The 24,744-nt window shown below is 37.9% G+C and overlaps 2 protein-coding genes across 5 annotated transcripts in view; both read left to right on the top strand.

The window, feature by feature from the left end:
• The window catches only part of LOC108166264 (collagen alpha-1(XXIV) chain-like), a 36,882-nt gene extending 24,902 nt beyond the window's left edge, over positions 1-11,980 (top strand). Inside the window, exons 4-10 of one of the 3 annotated variants that reach the window (XR_001776574.1) lie at positions 1,462-1,515; positions 4,732-4,785; positions 6,989-7,033; positions 7,640-7,689; positions 7,931-7,975; positions 9,746-9,799; positions 11,945-11,980. Coding sequence is in view for 2 of the 3 variants with exons in the window: in XM_017304554.1 (XP_017160043.1) it covers positions 1,462-1,515; positions 4,732-4,785; positions 6,989-7,033; positions 7,640-7,693; positions 7,931-7,937 (214 nt within the window). In the remaining variant the exon portion in view is untranslated. Of the gene's footprint in view, positions 1-1,461; positions 1,516-4,731; positions 4,786-6,988; positions 7,034-7,639; positions 7,694-7,930; positions 7,976-9,745; positions 9,800-11,944 lie in introns of those variants that run through there. The other 2 variants (XM_017304554.1, XM_017304553.1) reach the window with 2 other exon arrangements.
• Positions 11,981-12,269: 289 nt separating this feature from the next.
• The window catches only part of col24a1 (collagen type XXIV alpha 1 chain), a 47,822-nt gene continuing 35,347 nt past the window's right edge, over positions 12,270-24,744 (top strand). The window contains exons 1-12 of one of the 2 annotated variants that reach the window (XM_017304552.1): positions 12,270-12,552; positions 13,101-13,145; positions 14,860-14,913; positions 15,130-15,166; positions 15,662-15,715; positions 16,215-16,268; positions 17,689-17,742; positions 20,074-20,127; positions 20,208-20,261; positions 21,035-21,079; positions 21,185-21,238; positions 22,988-23,032. In XM_017304552.1, the coding sequence (XP_017160041.1) occupies positions 15,695-15,715; positions 16,215-16,268; positions 17,689-17,742; positions 20,074-20,127; positions 20,208-20,261; positions 21,035-21,079; positions 21,185-21,238; positions 22,988-23,032 (381 nt within the window). In that variant the 5' untranslated portion in view covers positions 12,270-12,552; positions 13,101-13,145; positions 14,860-14,913; positions 15,130-15,166; positions 15,662-15,694. Of the gene's footprint in view, positions 12,553-13,100; positions 13,146-14,859; positions 14,914-15,129; positions 15,175-15,661; positions 15,716-16,214; positions 16,269-17,688; positions 17,743-20,073; positions 20,128-20,207; positions 20,262-21,034; positions 21,080-21,184; positions 21,239-22,987; positions 23,033-24,744 lie in introns of both variants that reach the window. The other variant, XM_017304551.1, reaches the window with a different exon arrangement.

The following is a 24,744-nucleotide window of genomic DNA, read 5'->3' as shown; positions in this document are numbered from 1 at the left end:
CACACACACACACACACACACACACACAAGCCCAGTTTCTCACTATTTTCTTTACTTCACTATGAACTGCGAGAAAGCAGGTGTTCATACAACTTTTGACGGGAACATTTTCTGTTCCCGTGGACAAACTCCACCCACACTGAGTGGACACTCTGTAGAAGTGGAGGAAAACAAAAATACTCTCTGCATGACTCATTTGTATTGATTTTAATCAGCGAGTCAATTTGACCAAGAACAGTATGTCTCAAGTCCAATTATAATGATCACCCCTTGAAAGAAAAAATCAAAATGTAATATAAACATTTTACAAAAGATCAATTTCAAGGAAATTATTGTTTTTTTTGTGTCTATTTTTTCCCCCCCATTTTTTATGTCCAAATGAGTAAATTGTCGTCATTGATCCTTTATTTGTGAGAAATAAAAAAAATCATTGCACAAACATTGATTGGAGTTAATAATCAGATACAAAAATGTTTTGGAGGACTGTTTTTGGTTTCTGACTCTATTGCATGATTAAACACTTCCTGGGTCAAATTGACCCAGGAAGTTTGTTGCTGTACTTAGAAACGAACATAACAGGAGGGTTAAATGCATCATAGATTAAAAATTAGGAACTATTACATGTTTTAGATCCTGTAAAATAAAACAGCGGTACTAGATGGTTTTCTTCTGAGTCTTTTCTGACACTTTTGATTCACTAGGCATACTTGGCTCAGCTTCACTCAGTGATTGTGCAACACTCTTCCACCTGCTGACTAGCTGTTCCTGCCAGCTGTACGCCCACATTTATGAAGACAAATAAAAAGTTTGTCTAATACCATAGTGACTAGTTGATGAGTCAGTCTAACTCCCTGGAACTCGAGAAATAAAGGGAATAAGAGAGAGTTTGACTCGGTTAGAGAGACCATCACTCACTGAAATATGTTGTGAACACGAGCAGAGAAGTTGGCTGACTGCATGATATGTTCAAACAGTCCACTTTATGCTTAAAAGAGCCTGTCAGTGGGCTTCACGCATTGCTGACTGTTGTTCAAACAGGACAGAGTTTTGGTTTTTGGGTTGTATGCCTCGCTGGATGTCAAACTGTGGTAACATGATTCTCAAAATCTGGTTGATGTTAAATTGTTCTTGTGGAAATTCTGAGCCCTGGAAGGAAATACGTTTAAAAGGTAGGGGGTCTAATAAACATGTGGAGTAAATAAGCACAGGTATTTCAGAGCAGGCATGGAACACCTGGTAGATGTCAGAAGATTTATTTATAGCTTTGGAAACATTGTGAGATAAGTTATGAGAACTTGGTTCATGTCACTATGTTAAGGGTTAAAATTTTGTTGAACAAGAGAGCAAATCAGTAGTTGGAGTTTTATAATGTGTGTGAAGGTCAAAAATGCTCCTCTGGTCTTCAACTTTTCCCACTGTTCCTCAAAACCAGCTGACATTGTGACCTTTTTTCTGTTCCAGGGTTCAAAAGGAGACCCAGGTCTCTCTCCAGGCCAAGCTTCGCCAGGGCAAAAGGTAAAAAAATCTATCCATTAATCCATTTTCTTTACACCCTTGTCCCTCAGTGGGGTCGGGAGGGCTTGCTGGTGTCGATCTCCAGCCAACGTTCCGGGCGAGAGGCGGGGTCACCCTGGACAGGTCGCCAGTCTGTTGCAGGGCAACACAGAGACACACAGGACAAACAACCATGCACACACACTCTCACCTAGGGGCAATTTAGAGAGGCCAATTAACCTGACAGTCATGTTTTTGGACTGTGGGAAGAAACCAGAGTACCTGGAGAAAACCCACCATGCACAGGGAGAACATGCAAACTCCATGCAGAAAGACCGGGGCCGGGAATCGAACCCAGAACCTTCTTGCTGCAAGGCAACAGCTCTACCAACTGCGCCACTGTGCAGCCTTGTAAAAAAATCTATGTAAGAGTAAATATATTTGTTGACACAAAGATGAACAAAAACAAACAACCGAATCAATAACTTCACAAGAAAAAGGCCCAGACCTGAATCTGACTTAAAATCCTGACGAGAGAAAGATTCGCAACATTTTTTCCAAAGAACTCTGGATCTGGATTTATTATTAGTTCAAGTATATGTGTACATCATTATTTAATTTACAACCCCAAAGGATTTAAATAGCTTCTGTAGCTGATGATCAGACCACCAAAGTCCCTGCCTTTGGTCATCGCTTTGGTCGCTCCCACAAGTAAAATGGTGCGTACTTGTCAAGGCCATCATCAGACCCCAAAGCGCTTCACACTACATTCAGTTATTCACCCATTCATGCACATCTTGCACAAGGACACAACGACAGAGGCAGACAGACAACCCACCGATTGAGGGACAAACTGCCACCACTATTGCCACCATCGTCCCACTAGAGCACACGTTTCCTTTTTGGACTGTGCCTGACCGGTCTCCGTGGGTAAAAGCTCAGGTTCTCACCAGTGTGTCCAACATCCACGCACGGCGTCACCCCAGCTGTTCTCCAGAGGACGGTGACCCACGTCCGGGCGAGGGAACACTGTTCCATAAAGAGTTTGCAGGCTGCATTTTGTCGGATCCGTCACCTCCAACCTGTTTGCCACGGGTGAACCCAGACAACGGTTAACTGCTTTCCTCTTAGGATGATTCTGTCACCCAGTTTCAACATTTTCCTTTATATGAACTCATAACCAAAACAAGCTTACCCTACAGTATAATGCAAGGTAAATGTTTTAACAAGCCAACCCAGTCTGACACAAACAGCAAATGTTTATTTATAACACATTGCTGCATGTTAAGTATTTACTTTGTTTGGTGCTTTACTGCTTCAAGTTTAATTTTTTGTGTGTGTTTTCTCATTTTTATAAGAACTTCTTATTCCCTCATTTAACATTTCTGAGTCATGCTGCTAACACTGATCTGTGTGGCGTCACCACAGCTGTTTTCTCTTATTGCGTCGCTCCATCCTCGTTTCATTTTTGTCCAAACGTCATGAAAGTAATGATTTTCCTGAGCAGCATGGCTAAGTATCTTGATCTAATTACATGCATTCTGATTCCACCAAGTTCATCACTTTCTGTACTCAACAAAAAAAGGAAAAAAAAATACCTGAAGTTATTTTGCCTTGCAATACTTTCTTGATAGCAAGACATTAAAGTTGAATTAGTTACAAACAAAATTTTAGTACTGTATTTATGAGGTGTCAATGCAATGTCACATTGATGAGTTATTTCAAACATAAAACTCTGAATATTGAAATATTAACATGGTACATATTCTGCCTCTTTTTGCACCGAAGAAGTGTTTTTAATAAAATTGTGCTGTTTGGAAGATGAAACCCTCTGAACTCTGCTTGGGGTTCCCATTGACCACTGTGTGCAATGTTAGACGACAGTTAGAGACAAATGGATGAGTCAAGCTTTAAAGTGCTTTAAAGTGCTGGTCATGCTGTTATCTCATTTTAGACTGGGCCTTTCACCTCTTCGACTATTAGGAATCAAAAAACATTCTTCTTTCTCATAATGACTGACAATGTCTTTTTTATCTCCATGGTTGTAGCCTTCTCTCTTATTATTTTAACAGCCAAAATCATTCCCAGGTTGTTACTCTGATGAGAAGCAGCAAGGTTTAAAATACATACAACAGATGGAGAAACACTGGCTTTAGTGTTATTTGCTATTTTTTTCACTGCAGTTTTTTTATTTTACTAGTGAGTAGTAAATTTTACTCTTTTAGCATTTGAGTATTAAAAAAGTGCTTTAATTAGTTTGGTGGCAGTACTTATGTCATCAAATATGTAACTTTATACAAGACAAATCTAACTAACTGCTCTCTCACAATGAACATTCAGGGGAATTTATACACGAAGGCTAGTCTGCAAGAAACGAGGGGAAAAAGGAGACCAACAATGACTAAACCGAGGCGACTAATCCAAATCAACAAACGATCACTACAACCCACATGTGAAAACTAAAACATCCTAACATCAAAAATGTTTCTCAACGCCGGAACTAAAAGAGGGGCTGCACAGTGGCGCAGTTGGTAGAGCTGTTGCCTTGCAGCAAGAAGGTTCTGGGTTCGATTCCCGGCCCCGGTCTTTCTGCATTGAGTTTGCATGTTCTCCCTGTGCATGGTGGGTTTTCTCCGGGTACTCCGGTTTCCTCCCACAGTCCAAAAACCAAAAACATGACTGTCAGGTTAATTGGCCTCTCCAAATTGCCCCTAGGTGTGAGTGTGTGTGTGCATGGTTGTGTGTCTCTGTGTTGCCCTGCGACAGACTGGCGACCTGTCCAGGGTGATCCCTGCCTCTCGCCCGAGAGGCTAGCGTACCCCACTGAGGGACAAGGGTGTAAGAAAATGGATGGATGGATGGATGGATGGATGAACCAAAAGAGATTGGTAGCTTCTCCAGAGTCGCGTCCCCTGCTTCCAGCAGCCTGATGGATTGCTCCACTTCCTGGTGTTACATCATAACCRGTCCTCTCCCACAGCCATCAAATCTCAGCAAAAAAATAAATATAGCGATTAGCAACATAAACATATCTCAATTGTTTACTAAATGTGTGCACCCATATTAGCAAACATCTTAAAGCAGTATTACAGAAAAAGGGAAATTATAAATAACTATTGCATAAAAGAAACATTTAAATAAATACTGACATAACTGAAGGAGCCTCCACTGTTGGTTTAATTGTTACTTGGTTTTTAATGTTAACTTTTTGCGATTTGTCTGCGTTTGTGTCATTAGGGTGACAGAGGTCCACCTGGTTCACCTGGACCGAAAGGATTTCCAGGACCGCCGGTAGGAATAAATGTGTCTGGTTTTCTGGTTGTGTGTAATGCATGAGCTGCTATCAAGGCAACAAAAACAGCCTTTGAATCAATCAGTAGGAAACTTTGTGCTTGCTTTTGAGGTTTACTTGGAATTACACAATTTTAAAGGTGTATATAGTTATGTCATGAAAATCTAATTTTATTAGTTTTACCTCTTCAAAAGTGTTCATACCAATTACATTTTTTCCACATTACAGCCACATTCTGGTGTATTTTATTTAGACAAGTTGGACTAACACACTGTTATACACATTTTCTGAAGTGAAAGCAAAATGATACACGATTTTCAATTTTTAAAATAAAATTCAGAAAAGTGTGGAGTACTTTTGTTTATATCTCTAAACATTAGAATCAAAACCAGCTTTATTTTTGCCAAGTTTGCCATTCCATCAGCACTCTGAGCAGCACCAGCAGTTTTTTCTTTCTTGTAAATATGCAGATATGCAATGTTTTTACTAAAGAAGAAGAGAATCCAAAGCAAACCAGCAGCATCAGTAAGACCAAGGAGCACACCTGATAAAGCTATGGAGAAATTCAAAACAAGATCACAAATTTTAAGGAGCTCTGTTCATCCAAAAATGGAAAAAAGTGTTGCACAACTTTAAATCTATAAAAACAAAGGTGATTGGTAATGTCCTCCACAAATTATAGGCCTTTATGAAAGAGAACCTGAAGGAAATGTGTTGTTTGTTAGCCAAAATGAGACAAGACAAACATGTGAAAGATGGAAGGAGTTAAATGCAAACTGATGCACCAAGAAAACCTGATGGAAGCCAAAAGAGCTTAGACAAAGGTGCAGTTTATGTCCTCTAAAGGTCTAGTCAAAGTTCAGGTATTTTCCTGTGGCATAGCAAAATGTGATCATTTCAAATGATCACATTGCAAGGCACAATTTATTAAATTATTTTATTTAGAAGATTTTTGCTGTAGTTTTTGTCTTCATCACTAAAACATATTTACATCAAAACAAAAAAAACGTAGATTAATCGTGCATTTTTAACTTCCTTGCCTTTTTATGTCCTGTATTCAGTTTTTGATAACACACAGCAATGTATCCCTGGTTACTGTCATTTTGTTTGTGTTGCTTTGGAGCAGGCATTTTCTACGTTGAACTGCTTGGACTTGTTTGCACATTGCCAAAGTTTAGGTTACGCATGTTTCAGCTGATAAGAAGTCAGCATTTTATTTTGACCAGAAGTCGTCACAAGTACTTATGCGTTATACTTGTGTCAACATGCATTATACGCAGTTGACTCAGATTGTTTTGTGAGTGTGGTCAGTGTCTGGCTTGAATGGGTTTGGTGATGAAATTGTTTTTGGCTGCGATCACCCAGCTTCAGATGGGTTCTGATCGTGATGACAGCTGTGTTATTATAGTGAACTGTTGTGCTGCTCAGTTCTTCCAGTGCAGCTGTTTCAGTAATCTACTACTGAAACTTTTATATGTTCCCTCTCAACATAGTTTATATTAACTTTGACCCCTAGGAGACCACACTGGTGTTTACCCTCATTAAACCTAATATACCCATCACACTCACTGTGATGTCATATCAGGTCATTTCAGAGGAAATGACTGGCTCTGTGCTCTTTACAGCCTTGTGCGTTTTTAATTCAGTGTGAAAATTCATGTGTCACAAAATCTGAAGCAGTTCATGACAAGTTGCTGTTATCACTCCAGAAATAAAATGACCATTAGGGAATTTTTATTGGTCGACAATTATGTTAAAACAAAATAATTAGCATAGACGAGCATTTGAAAATGGGTTATGATTTTTTTTTTATTATTATCTGTACAAAACCTGGCATAACACCATAAACAGAAATGGACATAAAATACACACATAGGGACTTGACTGGCATCAATACTTGTAATTCAAAAACAAGGAAGTTATTTATTTGGTAGTTGTTCTTTTATTTATTATTTATTTCTTTTATCTATACTGGAAATGAATTATGTTTAATATTATTTTAGTTTATTTTCTATAATTTTGTACAAATGTTGGCATTTTCTGTAATGTTTTCTTGACTCATGTCACATATATACTCCCGTATTGCATAAACAAATATCCACAAACTGTTGAGGCTCTTGTAGAACACACCTGTAGTCTGTTCTCTGATGTTTTTCTTTTTAAAAGTATGCAAACAATATTTTTCTTGTTCTAATTTTGAAGGGTCTTAAGGGTTATCAAGGTGCACCTGGCCCACCAGGAGAACAAGTAAGTAATCATTTTTAATTCAGACTGAATTCCAGTCAGTCCCTTTGGTTTTGTGTGATTAAAGTTTCCTGTATTTCTTCGCACTGACGCACAATTGCTAATTTTCCACAGAAATGGTCAAAAACATTGGGTTTATGTGACTGCTTACTCCCATCTCCAGGTGGCAGTATTTCTTACTGATGCTAAACTGCTGCATCATCCTTATTTGATATCAAGTTACAGTTTGTGATGATGCTATTTAAGTAAAAATGCTTGCAAGCACTTATATGTTTGCACCCTCTCAAAACTCAGACAGGTTGTGGGAAGGGCATCAGCTTGTACAATGCAGTCAGTGTTTTCTTTTGTCCTCAGTTTAAATCCCACTTTTCCTTGCTGGAAACACCTTCCAGGTTGTCAAAATGCTAACAAATGAGGTTAGTTAAAAAAAAAAGACAGTAAGAGAGGGCGAGTCAGGTTGGAGCTCTGCAGGAAGCAACAGTTAGCAGACGGGGTTGTCTGGACTGAACAGAGTGTGTTTTATTCTTGCAGACAGCAGCAGCAGAAGCCTGTGTTTCTCCTCTTTCAGTTCATCCGTTCCACCTAATCTCACTCTTTTTCTTACTGAAGGGCATACCAGGACCTCCYGGGGAGTCTGGAGCTGCAGGTTACCCTGGCAGGCAGGTGCAGTGAAAAACACAAGAAATGTTTCTCCATGAATCAATTTTACAGTAAAACGTCCCTGATATCATCTGCTCTGCTGTTCTCTGCACTCATTCCACTCTCAGTTGATTTTAATTTAAATGATCTCAGGTTTTCATCCAGCTGACAATAGCAATCTTTTGTATAAGTGTGTATTAAGTTAGAATGACTGTTCTTCACAAATGTGTCTTGTTGATCAAAACCTTGTTTTTCTTTTAGGGCTTAGCTGGGCCACAAGGTAGCCCCGGACCTAAAGGTGTCCGCGTAAGTAGTTTTCCGCTCCTGTTCTGCCCTCTTTTCTTCTACAGCTTTGGATTAAACACTTCATTTCCTGAAAGGATCAAGACGGTGTCAGGTGCTTAACTTTGCTCCATAGAGAAAGATCAGGATAAGACTCGCATTTTCATCATATCGCCTTAGGGGAGTCCTCATGTGAGGCCTAGTGTGACATCGGGTTGTCACTTTGAAGCCTCACTTGTTCTTCTAACTGTAGTTCATTCTTTGCAGAGGAATGCCACCATAAAAAAACCCAAGAAAATCAAGGGAGGAGAAGAGGATGGAGGAAAAATAGATTAGAGAAAGTCTGAAAGCAGACAGAGGGGATGGCTAAACGAGCTGGTGAGAGAAAGGGACTTTATGTGGAAAACTGCAACTGGGAGAAAGAGGATAGCTGGGATTACAGTGTCAGGCTGAGGTTGGCATGGAGAAAAGGACAGAAAGAGCTTTGATAAGGCTGAAGTGTAGGAGAAAGAGACGTGGCGAGTTAGAATCACACTGACACATGCACGAAAAGAACAAAGATGATACAGAACATTTCTGTGCAGCAGTTTGTCAAATCACTGTATTTCTGCTTTCAATGATGTATTCATTTCCTTTTTTGAAGCTCTTTGTTTACAGCACATTGCAAAAGTATTCATACCTCTTAAACGTTTTGTAACAGACCAACACAATGTACCATGTCACTGTAAAGTGGACGGAGCGTGACAAATGCATGCACGCCTGAAGATCTGAAAAGTGTGGAGTGCATTTATATTAGGTTCTCTAAATAATATTCTGTGCAACATATTACCTTCACAAGCTTCCCTACCTGGAAATATAGTCTATCTTTGTGTAATTGTGTGTTTTTCTGACTTACCAATCATAAAGCAACAACAACGAGCAAACGCTTCATAGACGTGGAGACATACCCCAAAAGACTTGCAGCTGTGATTGCAAAAAAAATGGGTTTTACAACGCATAGATTCAAGGGTACTAACCACACTTCTTCGATTTTTACTTGTTAAAAAAATCTACAATTTCCATGTCTGCTCATGATTCTTTGTGACTTTGTGTTTAGTCGTCACCAAGAATCCCAACGAAACAATAACTGTTTTTGTTGTAAGGTGAAAAGCTGTGCTCCAGTGATGTGGGTGCTTTCACAAAACACTTTATGATCATATGACTCACTGTTGGCTGCAGTTGTATCCTAACTTTGAAGCTTTACGTATTGCACAGTCATCATGATGTGTTTCTAATGACTAATCCGAGGATCATCAGGTTTAACGGGCTCATGGTCCGTTAAACTAAATTATGTAAAAACAAAAGCTCTGGAGCAAAATATTCTTGCTTTATTCCTTTTCCCTTTAAAAACGAAATAAAAGAGTGTTTTGGGAAACAGTCCTGAAGTGCTTTGGAGATGATAGTAACAGATCATTTACAGGCTTCCCAATACATGTTACAGAGGACTTCCACGAAGAGACAGTTCCTCTGTAACTGTGTCACTTTCTGTCCCTGTCACACATGCTTTTGGACTATTTCCTGGTTTAAAAATGACTTCCAAATGCTCACAAGTACTACTTTTTGGCTAGCATTAGCCAGCAGCTGTAAAACCAAAATGTTATTGCTTATAAAGAATCATTCAGTTTTAATTGAAAGTATGTGTTTTATTAATATAAAACAGGTTTATTTTATATCTACAATAAAAAAGTTTAGTTTAAATTTTTTCCCAATTAAATATTGTTTAAAAGTATTCATATAATGTGTCCCAATGTTTAGGGTTTCATTGGGCCTCCTGGCGTTGCTGGACCACCAGGGCTGGAAGGGGAGAAAGTAAGTGTGTTATGTTTTTAGTAGTGCATGTTTCATATGTGCATTAAAATACAAGGGCTTTTTCACAATCTGTCAAGAACTCAGATTAAACTTTTGTCATTTTTTTTAAGGTACATTACGATTAGCTAAGTCATTTCCATTTGTTTACAGCCAGAACAATGAGCAATAGTATGTTTTTAGATGTTGTAGTTATTACTTTTCTAAAATTCAGAAAGTGACATGTATTAAAACTACTAAGCAGGCTTGTCAGGTTAATTCACAAAATCTTAGATAATTAGAGACACCTGAGGATTTATTTTAAGGCAACACCTAAAATAGTCTGCTTTCCTTTGTGACATCATAGAAACAGCTAAACAAATCACCGAAGATATCAGGAACTCTGGTATAATTTAATATGCCTGATTATTATTATAATGCAGTACAAACAAAATGGGAATGTTCTGTTCAGAAAAGGGACAATGGCGGTGCAACATTAAAAGGAATAAGGACATAAAAAACCCAGATTGCACTTTTGCAAATGCTTTCAGATGTTCTTAACATTTGGGGCCATGTCTTGTGGTCTTCTGACAGTGAAATGGATGTTTTGTTTTTAACAACCATCGTTACATTTGGCAGAAAAGCACAAAAAGTTCAAAGAAAAAAGAAAACGTAGAAAAAAAATTAGCTTGAAGCTTGAAGAGATGAGTGTGAGCAGTTTTGAAAAATGATTTCTCCACATGTAGAGGCAATGGTTATGAAAGCAATGTGTCCTTCTGATGATACCTTGGTATGATACTCAATCAGCTGGCCTTAATCACGGAGGATGAGGAACATGCTARAAACCAGCATATTTGAAGGACCACATGAAGGGCTAGCTGCTACTTTGATGTAGCTGAGCTGTAGCTTGCTCATGTAAAGTTCTGACAGCGAGAAGCTTGAAGCTTGAAGCTTGAAGCTACACTCTGCACAAGCATTCTGAAAAACCTGTTTGATCTGTAAGGAGGAACAGAACTCCAAACTTTCTAAAAAGCGTGTGGAAGAAAACACAAAACCTCTGAATTTAAGGAAAGTTAAAAGAATATCTGTCACTTTTTTTATTTTGGCATTTAGGGAATATGAATGATTTTGGTGATACTAACTGACCTAATTCAGGAGGTTTTTATTCTGATTTAATGTCAGACAGTAAAAAAGCTGAATGTGTACTTTTTTATGTGTAAATATCTGCTTATAACTGTGTCAAACTTTAAAGAGCTTTTCTGCAAAACCTACCTTATTTTCCGTACTATACGCCGCTACTTTTTCCCCACACTTTGAAACATGSCMGATTYTGCCCTGTGGMTTTTTCTTCAACCACCAGGGGGCGCTTTAGCATGAAGTGAATCATTGGAAGTCAAAATTGGAAATCAAAGAAGAAAGTGCTGATTTTCCTGTAGAACAAACATGCTAGCAGCGGAGAAATGTCTTCAAACCCATACCCGCTCATCATGGGAAGAAGTTYATGAGTCTTTTAAGTTGAAGACTACAGATCGATAGCCGCTGATCATAAGCTCGGCGTGAACGAATCCATGGTTGGAGACGCAGCTGCGTCCTTAATAGATTTGTTTCCTTGTGGAAAACGGAGAGTAGCTGATATACCAGCGACTTTTAGCCTGGTGCGGCTTATGTTTCCAGTTTAAAATAAACAAACAAAAAAACTTTGTGGGTGCGGCTCTATAGTCCGAAAAATACGGGCATGTAATCTTGTACATATGCATAATAATAACAGAATAATTGATTTATTTTTTTATTTTTTAGCCGTATCAAGATATTTCAACTTAATCAAATTAGCTGTTTACATACACRTTACATAGTGGGGTTTTATTCAARGTGTTGTGTCTGATTTGTACCTGGAAGTTCGGAYTTYCTTGTTCTAAGCTGGAAAACCCCCCAGCAAATCCTCACTTGGAAAAGTATGAAATAAATTTTTTTAATTCAGTGTTAGTGTAAATCTACTTTCCAAAGTTGCACATTTATATACTTTTGACTTTTACTAATTTCTTAAATGGATGTCTCTGCAGAAGTGACGTGTATTCCATCCATCCGTTGATTATACCTGCCCATCCCTGCAGGGTCACGGAGGTCTGGTGTCTTGGAAGGTTTGATTAACTATTTGGTTTTATTTTCTAGGGCATTCCTGGTCCTGTTGGAAAACCTGGCCCAAAAGGAAGACACGTAATACAGTTTGTTTTTGATCATTTTTTTGTACTTATCTGTGTTTAGCTGTTTGAGGGTCAGGTGAGTTCTCTCTACATTAGTCTGGGAAATCCAATAGATTGTTGGACTTRAAGTAAACRCATCCTAGTGGAGMGATTTAGATCCACAAACATAACCTGTGTTAAAATAGGTTTATTTTGGTACGTACAGGTTTTCTARGGTTTAAATTGGAAATAATTCCTGGTACATTGTAAAAGGCACAAATGCATTTTCTGGGTTTGGGCTATTAGCGTGTTTTATGTGTATATTTTTAAACAACTAAGCTAAAACGACTTGTTTTAGTTTAAACTTTCATCTTAAACTTCAGCTTGCTCTTAGTGGCGTGTTTGCTTGTCTTTCCCTTATTGCATAGTGGCCAAAAGAAGTGTAGGTCTTATATTTGGGACTGAAACTGTTATTTAAACAAACAGGAGTGGAATAAACAAGGTGTGTCCTCCTTTGTAAAACATGTTTTGCTTCTTCCACAGGGTGTKGTAGGAGAYGTCGGGGAGAGGGGGCCACCTGGTCCAGATGGCAGCCAGGTGAGAACGCTAATCTTTGAAGTACCTGYGGATTGGAATTTAAAAATGTATRTATTACAAAACCCAGGTGAAATGAAAAAGTTGTTGTAAACGTAAAATGTACCTTTAGTACTYCATTTACTYTATTGGTTCCCTGCTTAAGTACCCAACTTCTGGACTAAACATTATTTCTCCAGTTGGATTCCAACTTTCACTGGAYTGGATTCACATTTGTTTAAGAATCTGTTTCTGTTTTTATCATCTTGTATTGTTGGACACTTTTTATTTTACTAAATGTAGTTTTAAAATGAGCAATGTTAAGTTTAACGTGTGCACACTTATCTTTATGTTTGTTAATRCCCAAGAGGGGTCTGTTTACAACAGAACATRACAATGTAACTTATCAAAAGTAGTGCATCTTTTTTTKTTATTATTGTTCATTGSTCTTAGTGGCAACAGAAATCAAAAGGAAAATACATGATCCAGAAAAATAAATCTGTTTAGATTAATATTATATGCATGTTTGTAAAATGTTTCTGAAAATGTCTTGTGCTGTGATGATTTAACAGGGGCCTGTTGGTGGTTCTGGTATTAATGGCTTTCCTGGTTTGAGGGTGAGTCTGATATTTGTCTTGTTTTCTTCACACTGGTACATTTTTATAGTTTAGACTGAAAGACACCACCGAAGCCAGAAACTTACATTGTATAAAAATTATATAAAACCTTTTTTAAAATTATTTTCATGGTTTAACATTAAGCTAAACYTTCCTGTTTTGGGTCAGTTATGATATGAACAGAAATAGCTACATTTGCTAGTAACCAAAATTGTAAAAACTTAATGAATGTGTTTTGTATATTTTTCATTAATCTTGTCAAATTTAGGAGCTTACATACACTAAAATTCCTGTGCCAGAATTGTGAAGCTCAATAAGATCAGATCATCTTTGGGCAAAATCTCTAAATCCCTTTAGGTGCTTCGTTCCAATAACTATATACGAGTAAAAATGTCAAATCGAATCAATCCGAGAACAAAATCAAAAAACTTTCTGAAGATCCTGGTTGAAGTTGGTGAGAGGGTGACATCAAACACCATAAAACAACTCCTGTACCGAAAGGCCACTCAGTGAGGAAGAAGCCTGTTTCCAATARCAACATGCAGAACCGTCAATAATTACATTCTGAAAATACATTCAAMCTTAATTTTGGAGACGTGTTCTGGAGTCTGATGGAGCTTGCAAATGASAGAAAACTAGCTCACCTGTGCAGTTCGGGGGTGGCAGCATCATGTTGATTGGGTTGTTGCTGCAGGTGCTTTTCACAAGAGAGATTGCATCATGAGAAAAGGAAATGAGGTAAAGAATATTGGGATATTGGGGTCGCCAAATCGTCATAGCAGCCAGGATCCATGATGTGCATCATGAAGCTGTTGAGGGTCACGGTTTCCTGCAGGCTGATTGGACAGAAGAAGTCCAGAGTTCTGGACTCATGAGCGTGTTTGTTGCCATTAAGGGACAACATATTAATGTGGGTGCTGAGGTTTTATTTGTATGCATTTATCTGAATGAATTCAACCTTGTGTACACAATTCTTGTTCAGACTAAAAAATGATATCAACATTCACAACATATTGTAACTATTTGTAGCTCCCTATTTAAGTTAGAATGAGAGACAMATTGTTTTCGTGGCGTCCCTCTATAACAAGTATTGCTTTCAAAGCTGCACAAGTTGCCAGCTGGTTATGAAGTGCACAGTTAGCGCTAGAATGAGTGGGAGAGCATATTTCAATGATGCATTGCTCTTCGGTAAAGTCCAGATATGTGCCCTCAGGTCACAGAGTTGAGACCAATTCATCAAGGAGATACTGAGATAGGAGAAAGAGGCCAAACTGTTTGACACTGAGAATACAGAGAAGTCACTGGTGATGTCAGAAACAAACATGTTTATCAGAGATGCCAAAATGGATGGAGGGTTCAGTGTCAATGTCATGGCACCGTTTTTATTACTAACAATTGCTGCAGATGTTTTGACAGCATGTTCTCTTCCTTGAGGCACATTGTGGGGGTCCAGCTCCACTTTCTGGTTGTTTTCAATCCAAGCCTTTTGGTTGGTGTAGATGTTTGGGCTGTGAGTAAGGAAGCAGCCYGCRTGCTCATCCAAAACAGATGGATACATTATTAACTCGGCTTGTTTCTCTGGGTTCAAAAAATATGTTTGCATTTGTGTAGCCATAAGAGTTGAAGTAAAAGTTTTGGGTTTTTATCAAAAGCATGTGAATTTAGTTTTCAGAGTTTTTAAAATCCAAATTTCATTATTTTCTTCTTCCAACAGGGGGATCCAGGCCCAGAGGGACCACGAGGGCTGCCTGGTATGACAGGACCTCAGGTAGGTTTATCTAGTAAATATTTAACTTAATTCATTGTTACTTAAGTACCATGTTTTAAAAACGTCCCATTTGGTAAAGATGATAAGACCTGAGACATAAATTAGTAACAAAAAATGTAATATGGAAATGTTGACAATTGACAATTGCCGCAATGTTAACGTTATTACTGATTGTTTATTTTCTAACTTTTTTCTTTCTTCTTGTTCTTGCTGCAGGGCCCAGCAGGACACGTCGGGCTGCCCGGATTGAAAGGTGATAAGGTGATTTAAATATTTATATTATTGTTGTGAATATGTGTGTTTTATTCCACTAGCTCAGYTAATGCAATTACACCAGTTGCAACTGCCCTGTTGACAGTTTGATGCACAACTTCTACCACAAACTGTGACAAAAAGGCCAGAATAATAAAATTGCAATGAGGGATTGGAGCAGCAAACCACAGCTGATGTCAAAGTGAATTATTTGTCCAGGTCAAAACCTCCAAGTTAGACTGAAAGCACTTTGACTTTAGGGTTTTATGCAAACTATCTGTGTTTTAGCAGCTTTTTGCAACAAGTCGATTAAATGTATTCAGATAAATTTGTAGGATGACTAAGGATTGAAATAATCAAAGTTTAAAATCTAGAATATAAAGTGCAGTGTACATATATTCCATGTTAGAATTGTGTTTATTTGTAACCTGTTGTATTGTGATTACTATGACAGGGGAGTGTTGTGTTATATCTTGTGTGATACTGTAAAATCTAGGGTGAAGTGGGTCAAAGGGGCGAGCCAGGAGAGATGGGCTACCAAGGTGACAAGGTAAGAAGTGACAAGTTCTAAAACTGCTTTGAATTTGTCACTTATGCTAAGATGATTCTTGTGCCTTGCAGTGATGAGTGTTACAGCCCATGTCWGTGTGGTGTGKTATGCTTCTTGATGGTCTGGTGTGTTCAGGAGAGCGTTTCCACTGCGGGCAGGCGGGGCTAAAGCCAATCGCCTAATGTTGCATCRTATTAATCCGACGACGACAAACATGACKCACTATATCTTGTCCTTTTCACAAGCAGTGACGTTTTTCTGKCCTCCAAWCAATGCACTGTGACGTGTGACACCAGTAGCTCCGCCCTGACCCTACCATTCTCCCACGGTCCAGGAATGGTGCGGTACAGGTCGGATGTTTGTGGTGGTTTTACTTTGGAAACAGACAAAGTGGTGTACCGAACTGCACTSACCCACATGCAGACTTGCTTTCTGCTGTAATGTTGCAATTTCACACAAAGCAAAACCAGTTGAAGATGATTGTGTTTGTATGTTTTAGGGTGTTGCTGGTCCTCCTGGTCCTGCTGGGCCCAGAGGGAAACCAGGACCACCGGTACGTTCCAGTTCTCCATTGGAAAGAGGGTTCCTTAGTCTGGCAATGTTATAATAACTTGGGACAGTTTTTATTGGTTTGGCTCAGATGTGATAATCAAGGTGACATGGCTACAATGATTGTGAGTCTCGAAACAGAAGTTTAATTAAGATACTGATCCAACTCATTTAACAGTAGATGTTGGTCATTCTGAGTCCAGGTCTGTTACTTTCTTAAAGTTAGTAAATTCAATACCATGTATCCAGCATTTCCACCTACCCAAGATCACTGCATGTAGTAACTGTACCTGTTCACAGTTAATATCATTTATTTCATTACCTTATCTAAATAATATCAGATCCTGTCATTGTGTCAAAAAAGCATAAACATGCTGCAATCAGATTAAACAAGACCCTGATACATTTAGAGACTACAAAACCCACAAATACAGTGCTTTGCAAATTTCATAAGAAGTGCTACACATGATCTCTGTCCAACATCTAGTAGTGTTGGTGAAAAGTGACTTAGACAGGGAACAGCAGCCACTTAAAAATATAAAAAACATTATATTTTAGGGGAAATCCACTCCTATTCCTTGTGGAAATTCTGTTAAAGATTATTTTATTAACCTCCTAGCATAAGTGTCTAAGCCATATGTTTGATGTTTCAGAAAACAAGAAGAAACATTTTTTAAGCAGGTCTAACTCAAAGGAACGACTTGGGGAAATATGGATTTTGGACTGTAGCAAGTGTTCTGATAGGCTGAGGAGATTGACAATTAGGAGGTCAATATTATGCAGAGATCTGGACAAAATATGACTTAGGCAATTATGCGATGAGGCTAAGGATTTTCCAAAATTCTATTATTATTTTGCAAGCAATAATGTGTGACTGTTAGAAATTGCCCTCAAAAAAAGCAAGAAAATTCATTTGTCTTCACAGGAGAGCCGATGACGTAATCGTACAAGTTGAGTTTTGTATGTGATTCCCAAAGCCATGCTGAGAATCTCAGTCTAATACCTGAGATTGGATCAGGACATCCGTGGTTTATTTGTTCACATTATCAGTGTAGCTGTTTATTTAATCACACCTAATCAGAAAGATTAGGATACAAAGTAGGATAGACTGAGAGTTCAGAGTAATTACTACAAAGAGGACTTGATGTTCAGCCAGGTTTTGAGAAGATTTAAGGGATTTAGTTTGATGATGGAAACCTCTGTTCTGTTTCTGTGATGAAAAACTTAATCACTTTACTGAATGTGTTTTTACTATCTAACATTTGTGTCGATGCAGAAACCCACCGGAGTTAATCAGAGTTCAATTCTGTCTGTTTGTTCTCTAATTTCAGAGAAATATGAATATAGCTGTGCTCCTTATTTACAGCTGAATATTGTCATATTCAGCTTTATCATGTGTATATTATATATACTTTGCTTTAAAGGGTAGAATTGGAGAAGTTGGGACACAAGGACCACATGGGCCACCAGGACCAGAGGTAGGAATGATATACAGGTTTTTTTTATATATTAGTACAACACACTTTAACTTATGAATTGAGAAATAACAGCAGAACTAAATTCAGACTGTTTTGAGTCCATTGAATTAAATATATCACTATACTTGTTTTTTAATTGTTGGAAAACTGAAAGGATGATGATATAAACAAATTCTAGTAAAAATGTTAAAGGAAATTATTGATATCTTGAAGGTTTCTCCTCCACCGGTACTGAGAGTTAATGTTTGAGAGTGTTGTGGTGATCTTTTCAAACTGAAGAAGCATCTGGCTAAAGATAGAAGTGAGTTTATTTAAAATCCATTGCTGCTTACAAGCATTGTTGAATAGTTGCTTGTCTGGRCTCCTGTCAGTCCACACCACAGTGATAGTTTGCTCCATTACTGTTGGCATAGTTACATACCCAAAAGGGGAGAAGATGCAAATATTTAACTTTTTTTTTTTCCATGGAAACATTTTTCCATGCTGAAAAAAATGAATAAGAGTTCAGGTTTTGGACTTAGACAGTGGCACAGTGAAAAATGCTGAATAAAGAAAAATGTCCAAACATTAACAGSTGTAAAAGCATACTGAGCTTAATTCTTCACTTTTGAGTGTTGTGGGATTGGAACATAAACAATATATTGATTTTCATAGCTACCCACTATCAGGATTCCACTAGAATGATAATAAAGGGAATTCAGGTTTAATAATACTGGTACCATTCACATGCAAGACAGATGGCATGACAACTAAGGAGAGAGAAAGATAACAAAACCTTCAKGTTTTGCTTAAAAAGAGAACATCTGAAGTTAACTTCAGCTAACATGAAATAATTTCATGTTAAAATGTAGGTTTACAGCAGAGTTCACTCCACATTCAAAATCAAGTTTAAATTCAACACAAAATCAAAATCTGAACCTAATCCACATGCTTCAACTTCTGCAACTTATTAGTCAGATTCTTTTATTGAAAACTGGARGTTTTAGTTCTGGATAATTAAAAGAGCCAAAGGTTTGTGAACCTGTCAGGTTTTATTTATTTATCCTTGTTATTATTTTATTTTATTTTAAGTTGATATCGACAGACTGCAAATAATTGAGTAAAGAATGACTGGGGGATTGCACAGGGACAGTTTTGATTAAAAATCTGAAGATGAAAGACAATAGTCCCAAATAGAAGGCCAAGGAAACTCTTAACTGGTTTCAAAGAAGCAAATCAAATCTGCTGAAATGGAACAAACACCTGACTTGTATCCAATATAAATCTTCAAGATTTGAACAGTTGTGTTGAAGAATGTGCCAAAAGTCACACCTGAGCAATGCAGCTAATTCCTTCATACATCTTGAAGTTGCCAAGAAAGCGACTTGAATATGTTAATACATTGGACTGCATTTAGTACTTATTTGCTTTGTCATTCCATTTATTTTCTTATCCTTAATTCTKTTTCTGGATTATTTTTACTTTGATTTTTTTGCATGTGTGGAYTACTGGGGTTGTCTGACATCTGGTTTGAATTTTGTGTCATTTGAAGCATTTAGACTGAGAAAAATTATGTGTTTAATTCTTATTTTACCCGCTGAACAACTCAACCACTAGAATTCACCCAAGTGGTAGAGAAATAGGTCTTTAATCAGTCAAAACACACAACCAACCGTGTGCTGTGTCAGCCATTTACAGCATTCGGCAAACTAAGTTAGCAAATCTTCTTAGCGTAGACAGAYCATCTGCATGGCATARCATGAGAGTCACATCATCGAGCCATTGGCACAACATTTACGTAACTCTTAGGGATATTTTAAAACATGTGGGATTCATTTAGAGTCACTAAGTTACGTCACCCATGCCAGAAAAGTTTTTGATCTGGAGATCACATCACACACACTACAGTGTAGTGTGATAATACTATGGAGAGTATTATTCACCGGAAGCTCTATGTATCCRTGTGTTAAAGGAAAGCAAGCTAGATACACAATGGTGTGACAAAGGCATTACAGATAGTTTCAGTTTCTTTTGGGTTATTTTGTTTTACAGCATCTTTGAAATTATGTCAACAAATGCAGCTCTAGATGGAAATTAAACATTGTGTCAYSACAATCCTGCATTAAGGTTTTCAATCTCAGCTCTATTTGGCATTACAGTATTTGTTTATACATAARCTTTGTAGAAGTCTGTTAGCAGATTTTGGAAGCCTATGCTACTTTTTAATCTGTCAGTGGTCCTAACTAAAACTTGCTGTTTTTAAATGGAGTATAAATTTGTCCAAAATAGTTTTTAAGAAAGTAGCGATAYTACAGTAACAGCATCTGTAATCTCTTTAATGCTTTTTCTAAGGGGTTTCCTGGAGACATCGGCGTTCCAGGCCCGAATGGTCCACCTGGACCGAAGGTAGCAACTCTCAAATCATCCACAAATGAAGCATTTACTTTACCTAATTGTTAGTAATTACAGGTTCGGTTGTGTTGCAGGGCTTACAAGGTGCGAGAGGGCCCCAAGGCCCACAAGGACCAAAAGGAGTACAGGTGAGACTGTTCAACACTTAAACTAGCTCAGATAAGTCATATTGTGTCTGCTCTGTTCCTGTTTCACTGCTCCACTGACATGGAAAATATTAGACCAAAGCCTGATTGATTATCAGGGTAAAAGTCATATTGGAGTTAGATCTGAGTGMAAGACTTTGTTACTGAAAGATCTCAGGTTATGTTCCACCAGGTGAAGTTATAATTTAAAATCAGATGCATATAAAAACTACTTTAACATTTTTTCCAGTCCTGGAAAAGTGAACAAAAGCCTTTGGAAGAAGTACAACACACACATGCACACACACACACACACGTGTACACACACAAACACAATTTTATGCTGTGTTGAAGCATTGAGTTGGCACACATTCACAAAGGTGCTGAGTTGGCCAATACCTGCATTACTCAGAAGTAAGAGTTAAACTGAATTGCAGATCTTTTTCATTAGAATTTATTCCAGTTTGGTTTATTAGGAATTCCTCTTAGGATTTACTAGACGCGGTAGAGAATTTAATGAATATGGAGATTTGCTCTTAGTTCTGTTTACGTTGACTTACAGAAAACGGGGGATGACAACTTTATTGCCTGGACTGGCATCAGTATTGCAGAGCTATTTTTGTTCTCTAAGCTTTACTGCTGGGCAAAATAAGTTCCACATTTCTTTATATTATCAAGTGTGCTTCTGTTAGTCATTTYACRTCAGTTATTCATACCTAAAGATATGCAGCTGTTATAAGTGTTTTGGTTTTAATGGCTGTACTGTGTTTCTGCAGGGTGATGAAGGCCCACTCGGCCCACCTGGCAGCATTRGCCCGACTGTAAGAAGTCTCATCTAAATRTGCACATACACATATAATCAGTTTAGATTTTGGATGATATTRAATAAACRGCACCGCTTCTTTTGATCRACACTTTTTATGAAGGGGAGATCTGGGAGGAAAGGTCATGCAGGTGAACCTGGACCTGAAGGCTTGCTGGTAAGCATTTATGACACTTTTTTTTGTGTGTGTTTGTGCGTGTGTGTCATGAAACAATTGTTTTAAAATCTTTGGTGGTGTTATTGATTTGGCATTCTGTGGTTTTTCACCGTAAGAGATTCGCCAAGCTATTGGGCAATTGAAGATGACTAATGACAACTTTTAAGCTGTGTCCAAATTTTTATACATTTTATATGAGACTAAGTTCTGGGTGATGTGATTTCCTCTCCCACACATAAAGTTTATTGTTCTTCAGCCACATTATAACTAATTTAAATGCATCATTGCAAGTCATTGTTTGAAATGCCCATTTGTGTCAAAGATTTAACTCCTAAAGTTTTGCCGTAATGTGTCGCTATGATGGCAACATACCAACAACATAATACTGCCACCACTTATCTATTATTCACAATCAGAATAATGAAATTTAAAAATGTCCCTGTTTATCATTGCAAATATAACAATGATTATTCTGATGAATGATCTGTTTTTATGAATTTCCCTCTGGAATTAATAAAACCTATTCGAATGCCAAAACACTTAAATTTAAGTTCCATTTTGACATCAAGATGTCAAATTTCCCWTAGTGCATTTGCAAAGTATAATCAAGCTTTTATTGTTACTTCTGCAGTAATGATTTCTTCCTGTCTGAGTGGCATTGATGGTCATGTCAGCAGAGGAATCATTTCTCTGGTAAAAAGACATTTCACAAGTTTCCATCACCATCTGGGGTTAAAACGGACATTTTGAGTCAAAACTCTTTCACCTCTGGTTCACTGAACTGATCTACTGATTAACTGGACATTTTCATTGGGTTGGTACTTACATCGATCTCTTGAAGGAAGGAAGCAGTGGGTTTAAGGTGTTGCTCTAAGATCCTCTCCTCCACTTAACTGCTAAAAGCTGCTAAAAGCTTGCAAAGCCATCAGCACTTGGGGTCTTGCAAAAATGACGTACGTGTATGTAAGCATTAAAAGTATTCCCTAAATTTGGCATTTACCAAATATAATTAATCATTTACTGATCTAAAACAGATAAATAGTCAAAGGTCGCACACTGATAATAAAAGGTTAAGTTGTATGTGAATATCAAATTTTTATGCGTACATGGTTTTAAATGATTTATTCGTTCATTTTTTAAATTGCTGTATTAAATGACAGAGGTGGATTCTGCCTCGTGTCAGTGCTTGGCATCAAACGTGACACAGCTGGAAGCCAACCAGTTTGGCAAGACGCCACCCGGCTACGCCACAGCTGGAAATGTTTTCCTCACTGCTCACTTCTATATGTCAAACAGATTTTTTTTTTAATGTTTCGTCTGGTTGTATTATTTTAGAGTAATTTATTGACATTTTCTGTGAGTGTTTCTTGTGTTTAATAGGCGACAACTAATTAATAAGCTTTAAAACTCAATCACACAAAGTTACGTTAGTATAGTTAGGTTTTCTCTTCTTAATCTGTCTTTCTGTGGTTATCTTGTGCTTGTTTTGATTTCCATCCATTTAAACACTTAGTCTGTGCTGTAAAGATGGACTTAATTAAGAGGGGAAATTATTTCCTCCATGGTCGTCGTCATGAAATGCATCATGGAACACCAAATTATTCACAGGCCTGTGCAGCCCATGTGTGTGTCCCGTTTTACACTTAATATCCTGCGAGCATACTGCCAAATTAGGAGAGGACTGATTATAGAGATCTCTTTAACTACAGTAGCTAAGTAGTAAAATTGTTTGATGTTTTCTCCTTGCAGGGAGAAAAAGGAGACATTGGAGATGTTGGAAAAGTTGGACCACTGGTAAGACTTTCCCACGCCTCTAATTGCTTGAATTGTCTTCACGCTTCCCTCATGCAATTTAATCAGACATCCTATTCCTGTCTCCAAAACTAAATAAATTAAAGCAAATCGTATATCTGTTTAAGATTTGAGAGTTTTCCAACAAGAACTTTTTCTCTGTCTCTTTTTGTGAAATTTCCACAAACACAGCTACTTTGAACATTGGAAGAAGACCTGTCCCTCCAGTAGGCCCCTTAATGTTAATATTTGCATTCTGGGGATAGTAGAGGCAACCAATTGGGCCAAGCAAGCTGGACTGTGTTGTTGCTGTGCACATATGAGAGGCATTAAGCACTTACTGAACAGAGGGCCCTTTGAAGCCAAACAGGAACCATGGAGCTATGCAGTGAGAAAGAAACTCTTAAGCATATGTTGGCTCTAATGAATCCCATAACATCACTTTTCAGATAAATAAGATGTGACTGAAACTGAGAAAGGGTTGATGCTTTAATACCACCTGTCTTCACTAAGTGACTCCTTATCTGTAAAATGTCTTGAGTGAAATTTTACTAGGAGCTTGGAACTGTTTTAGAACCACAACACACAAAAGATTCACTATGCAGCTTTGTTAAAGTCAACCGTACGTTTGAAAATGTCCGCCTGCGAAGACTTGCACGCTGTCCCACTTCTATGACTCCAACAGCAAAGTCTTATTTTATCTACTTTATGCAAACTTTTGTTCGTTTGCCTAGAAATTTGGTTTGTTTGGGGAGATATGAATGGCAAGCTTGGACCAAAAAAACAAACACTGGTCCCACCTACAAACCTGGGTCTCAGATGAAGACAACTCTGATGCGGCTCGAATGCAGATGTGGATGCAACTGGACTGGAAATTACTCCAAATGCAGGAAGCAAATCATAGCACAGGGCATTGTGGGTAAATATGCCCTAACTAAGAGTCTGACGCTAGAGAGAGAAGTAGGTGATGGTCTTTCACCAAAACAAAAGAGAATCCCTACAAGTGCTAAAATATAACTCCACTCCATTTTTATTTACTTTTTATGTTGGATCGTTTGACCAAAGCAAACCATATCAGCTGAAAATGTAACAAATGTTTCAGTTTTGGTCCTCAATCGAACTGAGTTGACCAGACTATCAGGTGTGAAAACATCCCAACGGTTACATTACAATTTCTGTCATCCACATTAGACCACCKAACCACAGAATCAGTTATACAGATCAGTTTGCCATGTCGCCAACTTTCTGTGTAGATTAAGGGATCTGAGTTCAACCTTGTGCTCTCGTGCSTCCATCTGCAGACTGTACGTCTTCACCGTCAACTGGTGCTTACATGAATTCAGCAGGTTAATCCTTCTGCGGTGATGATATATGAGCGGCATTTTATAGCTGTCAGGCTTTTTGGCGAAGCTGCAGAATTGCAAAAGGAACAAAGCTTTATAGTGTTTATGTTAGTGGCCTGTTTCTTGTCTACTAGTTTGTTTCATTTTCAGGCTCTTTTTTTTTTTTTTTTTTTACAGCTTTCAATGTAAACACACTGAGATACAGGAAAACGTGAAGTGTGATTACACAGTGAGAAAGTGTGTTCACTGTGTGAACACTATAAATCAAACTCTGCCATAAAACTTTATGCAGGCCACCATTGTCAGACTACTGTATTTTTACTCATCCATCCATTTTCTAACACCCTTGTCCCTTAGTGGGGTCGGGAGGTG

This window comes from Poecilia reticulata, linkage group LG4 (assembly GCF_000633615.1).
Source record: "Poecilia reticulata strain Guanapo linkage group LG4, Guppy_female_1.0+MT, whole genome shotgun sequence".
NCBI lineage: Eukaryota > Metazoa > Chordata > Actinopteri > Cyprinodontiformes > Poeciliidae > Poecilia > Poecilia reticulata.
Note: the sequence above shows the minus strand (reverse complement) of the source record. Positions and strands in the feature narration are given on the sequence as shown.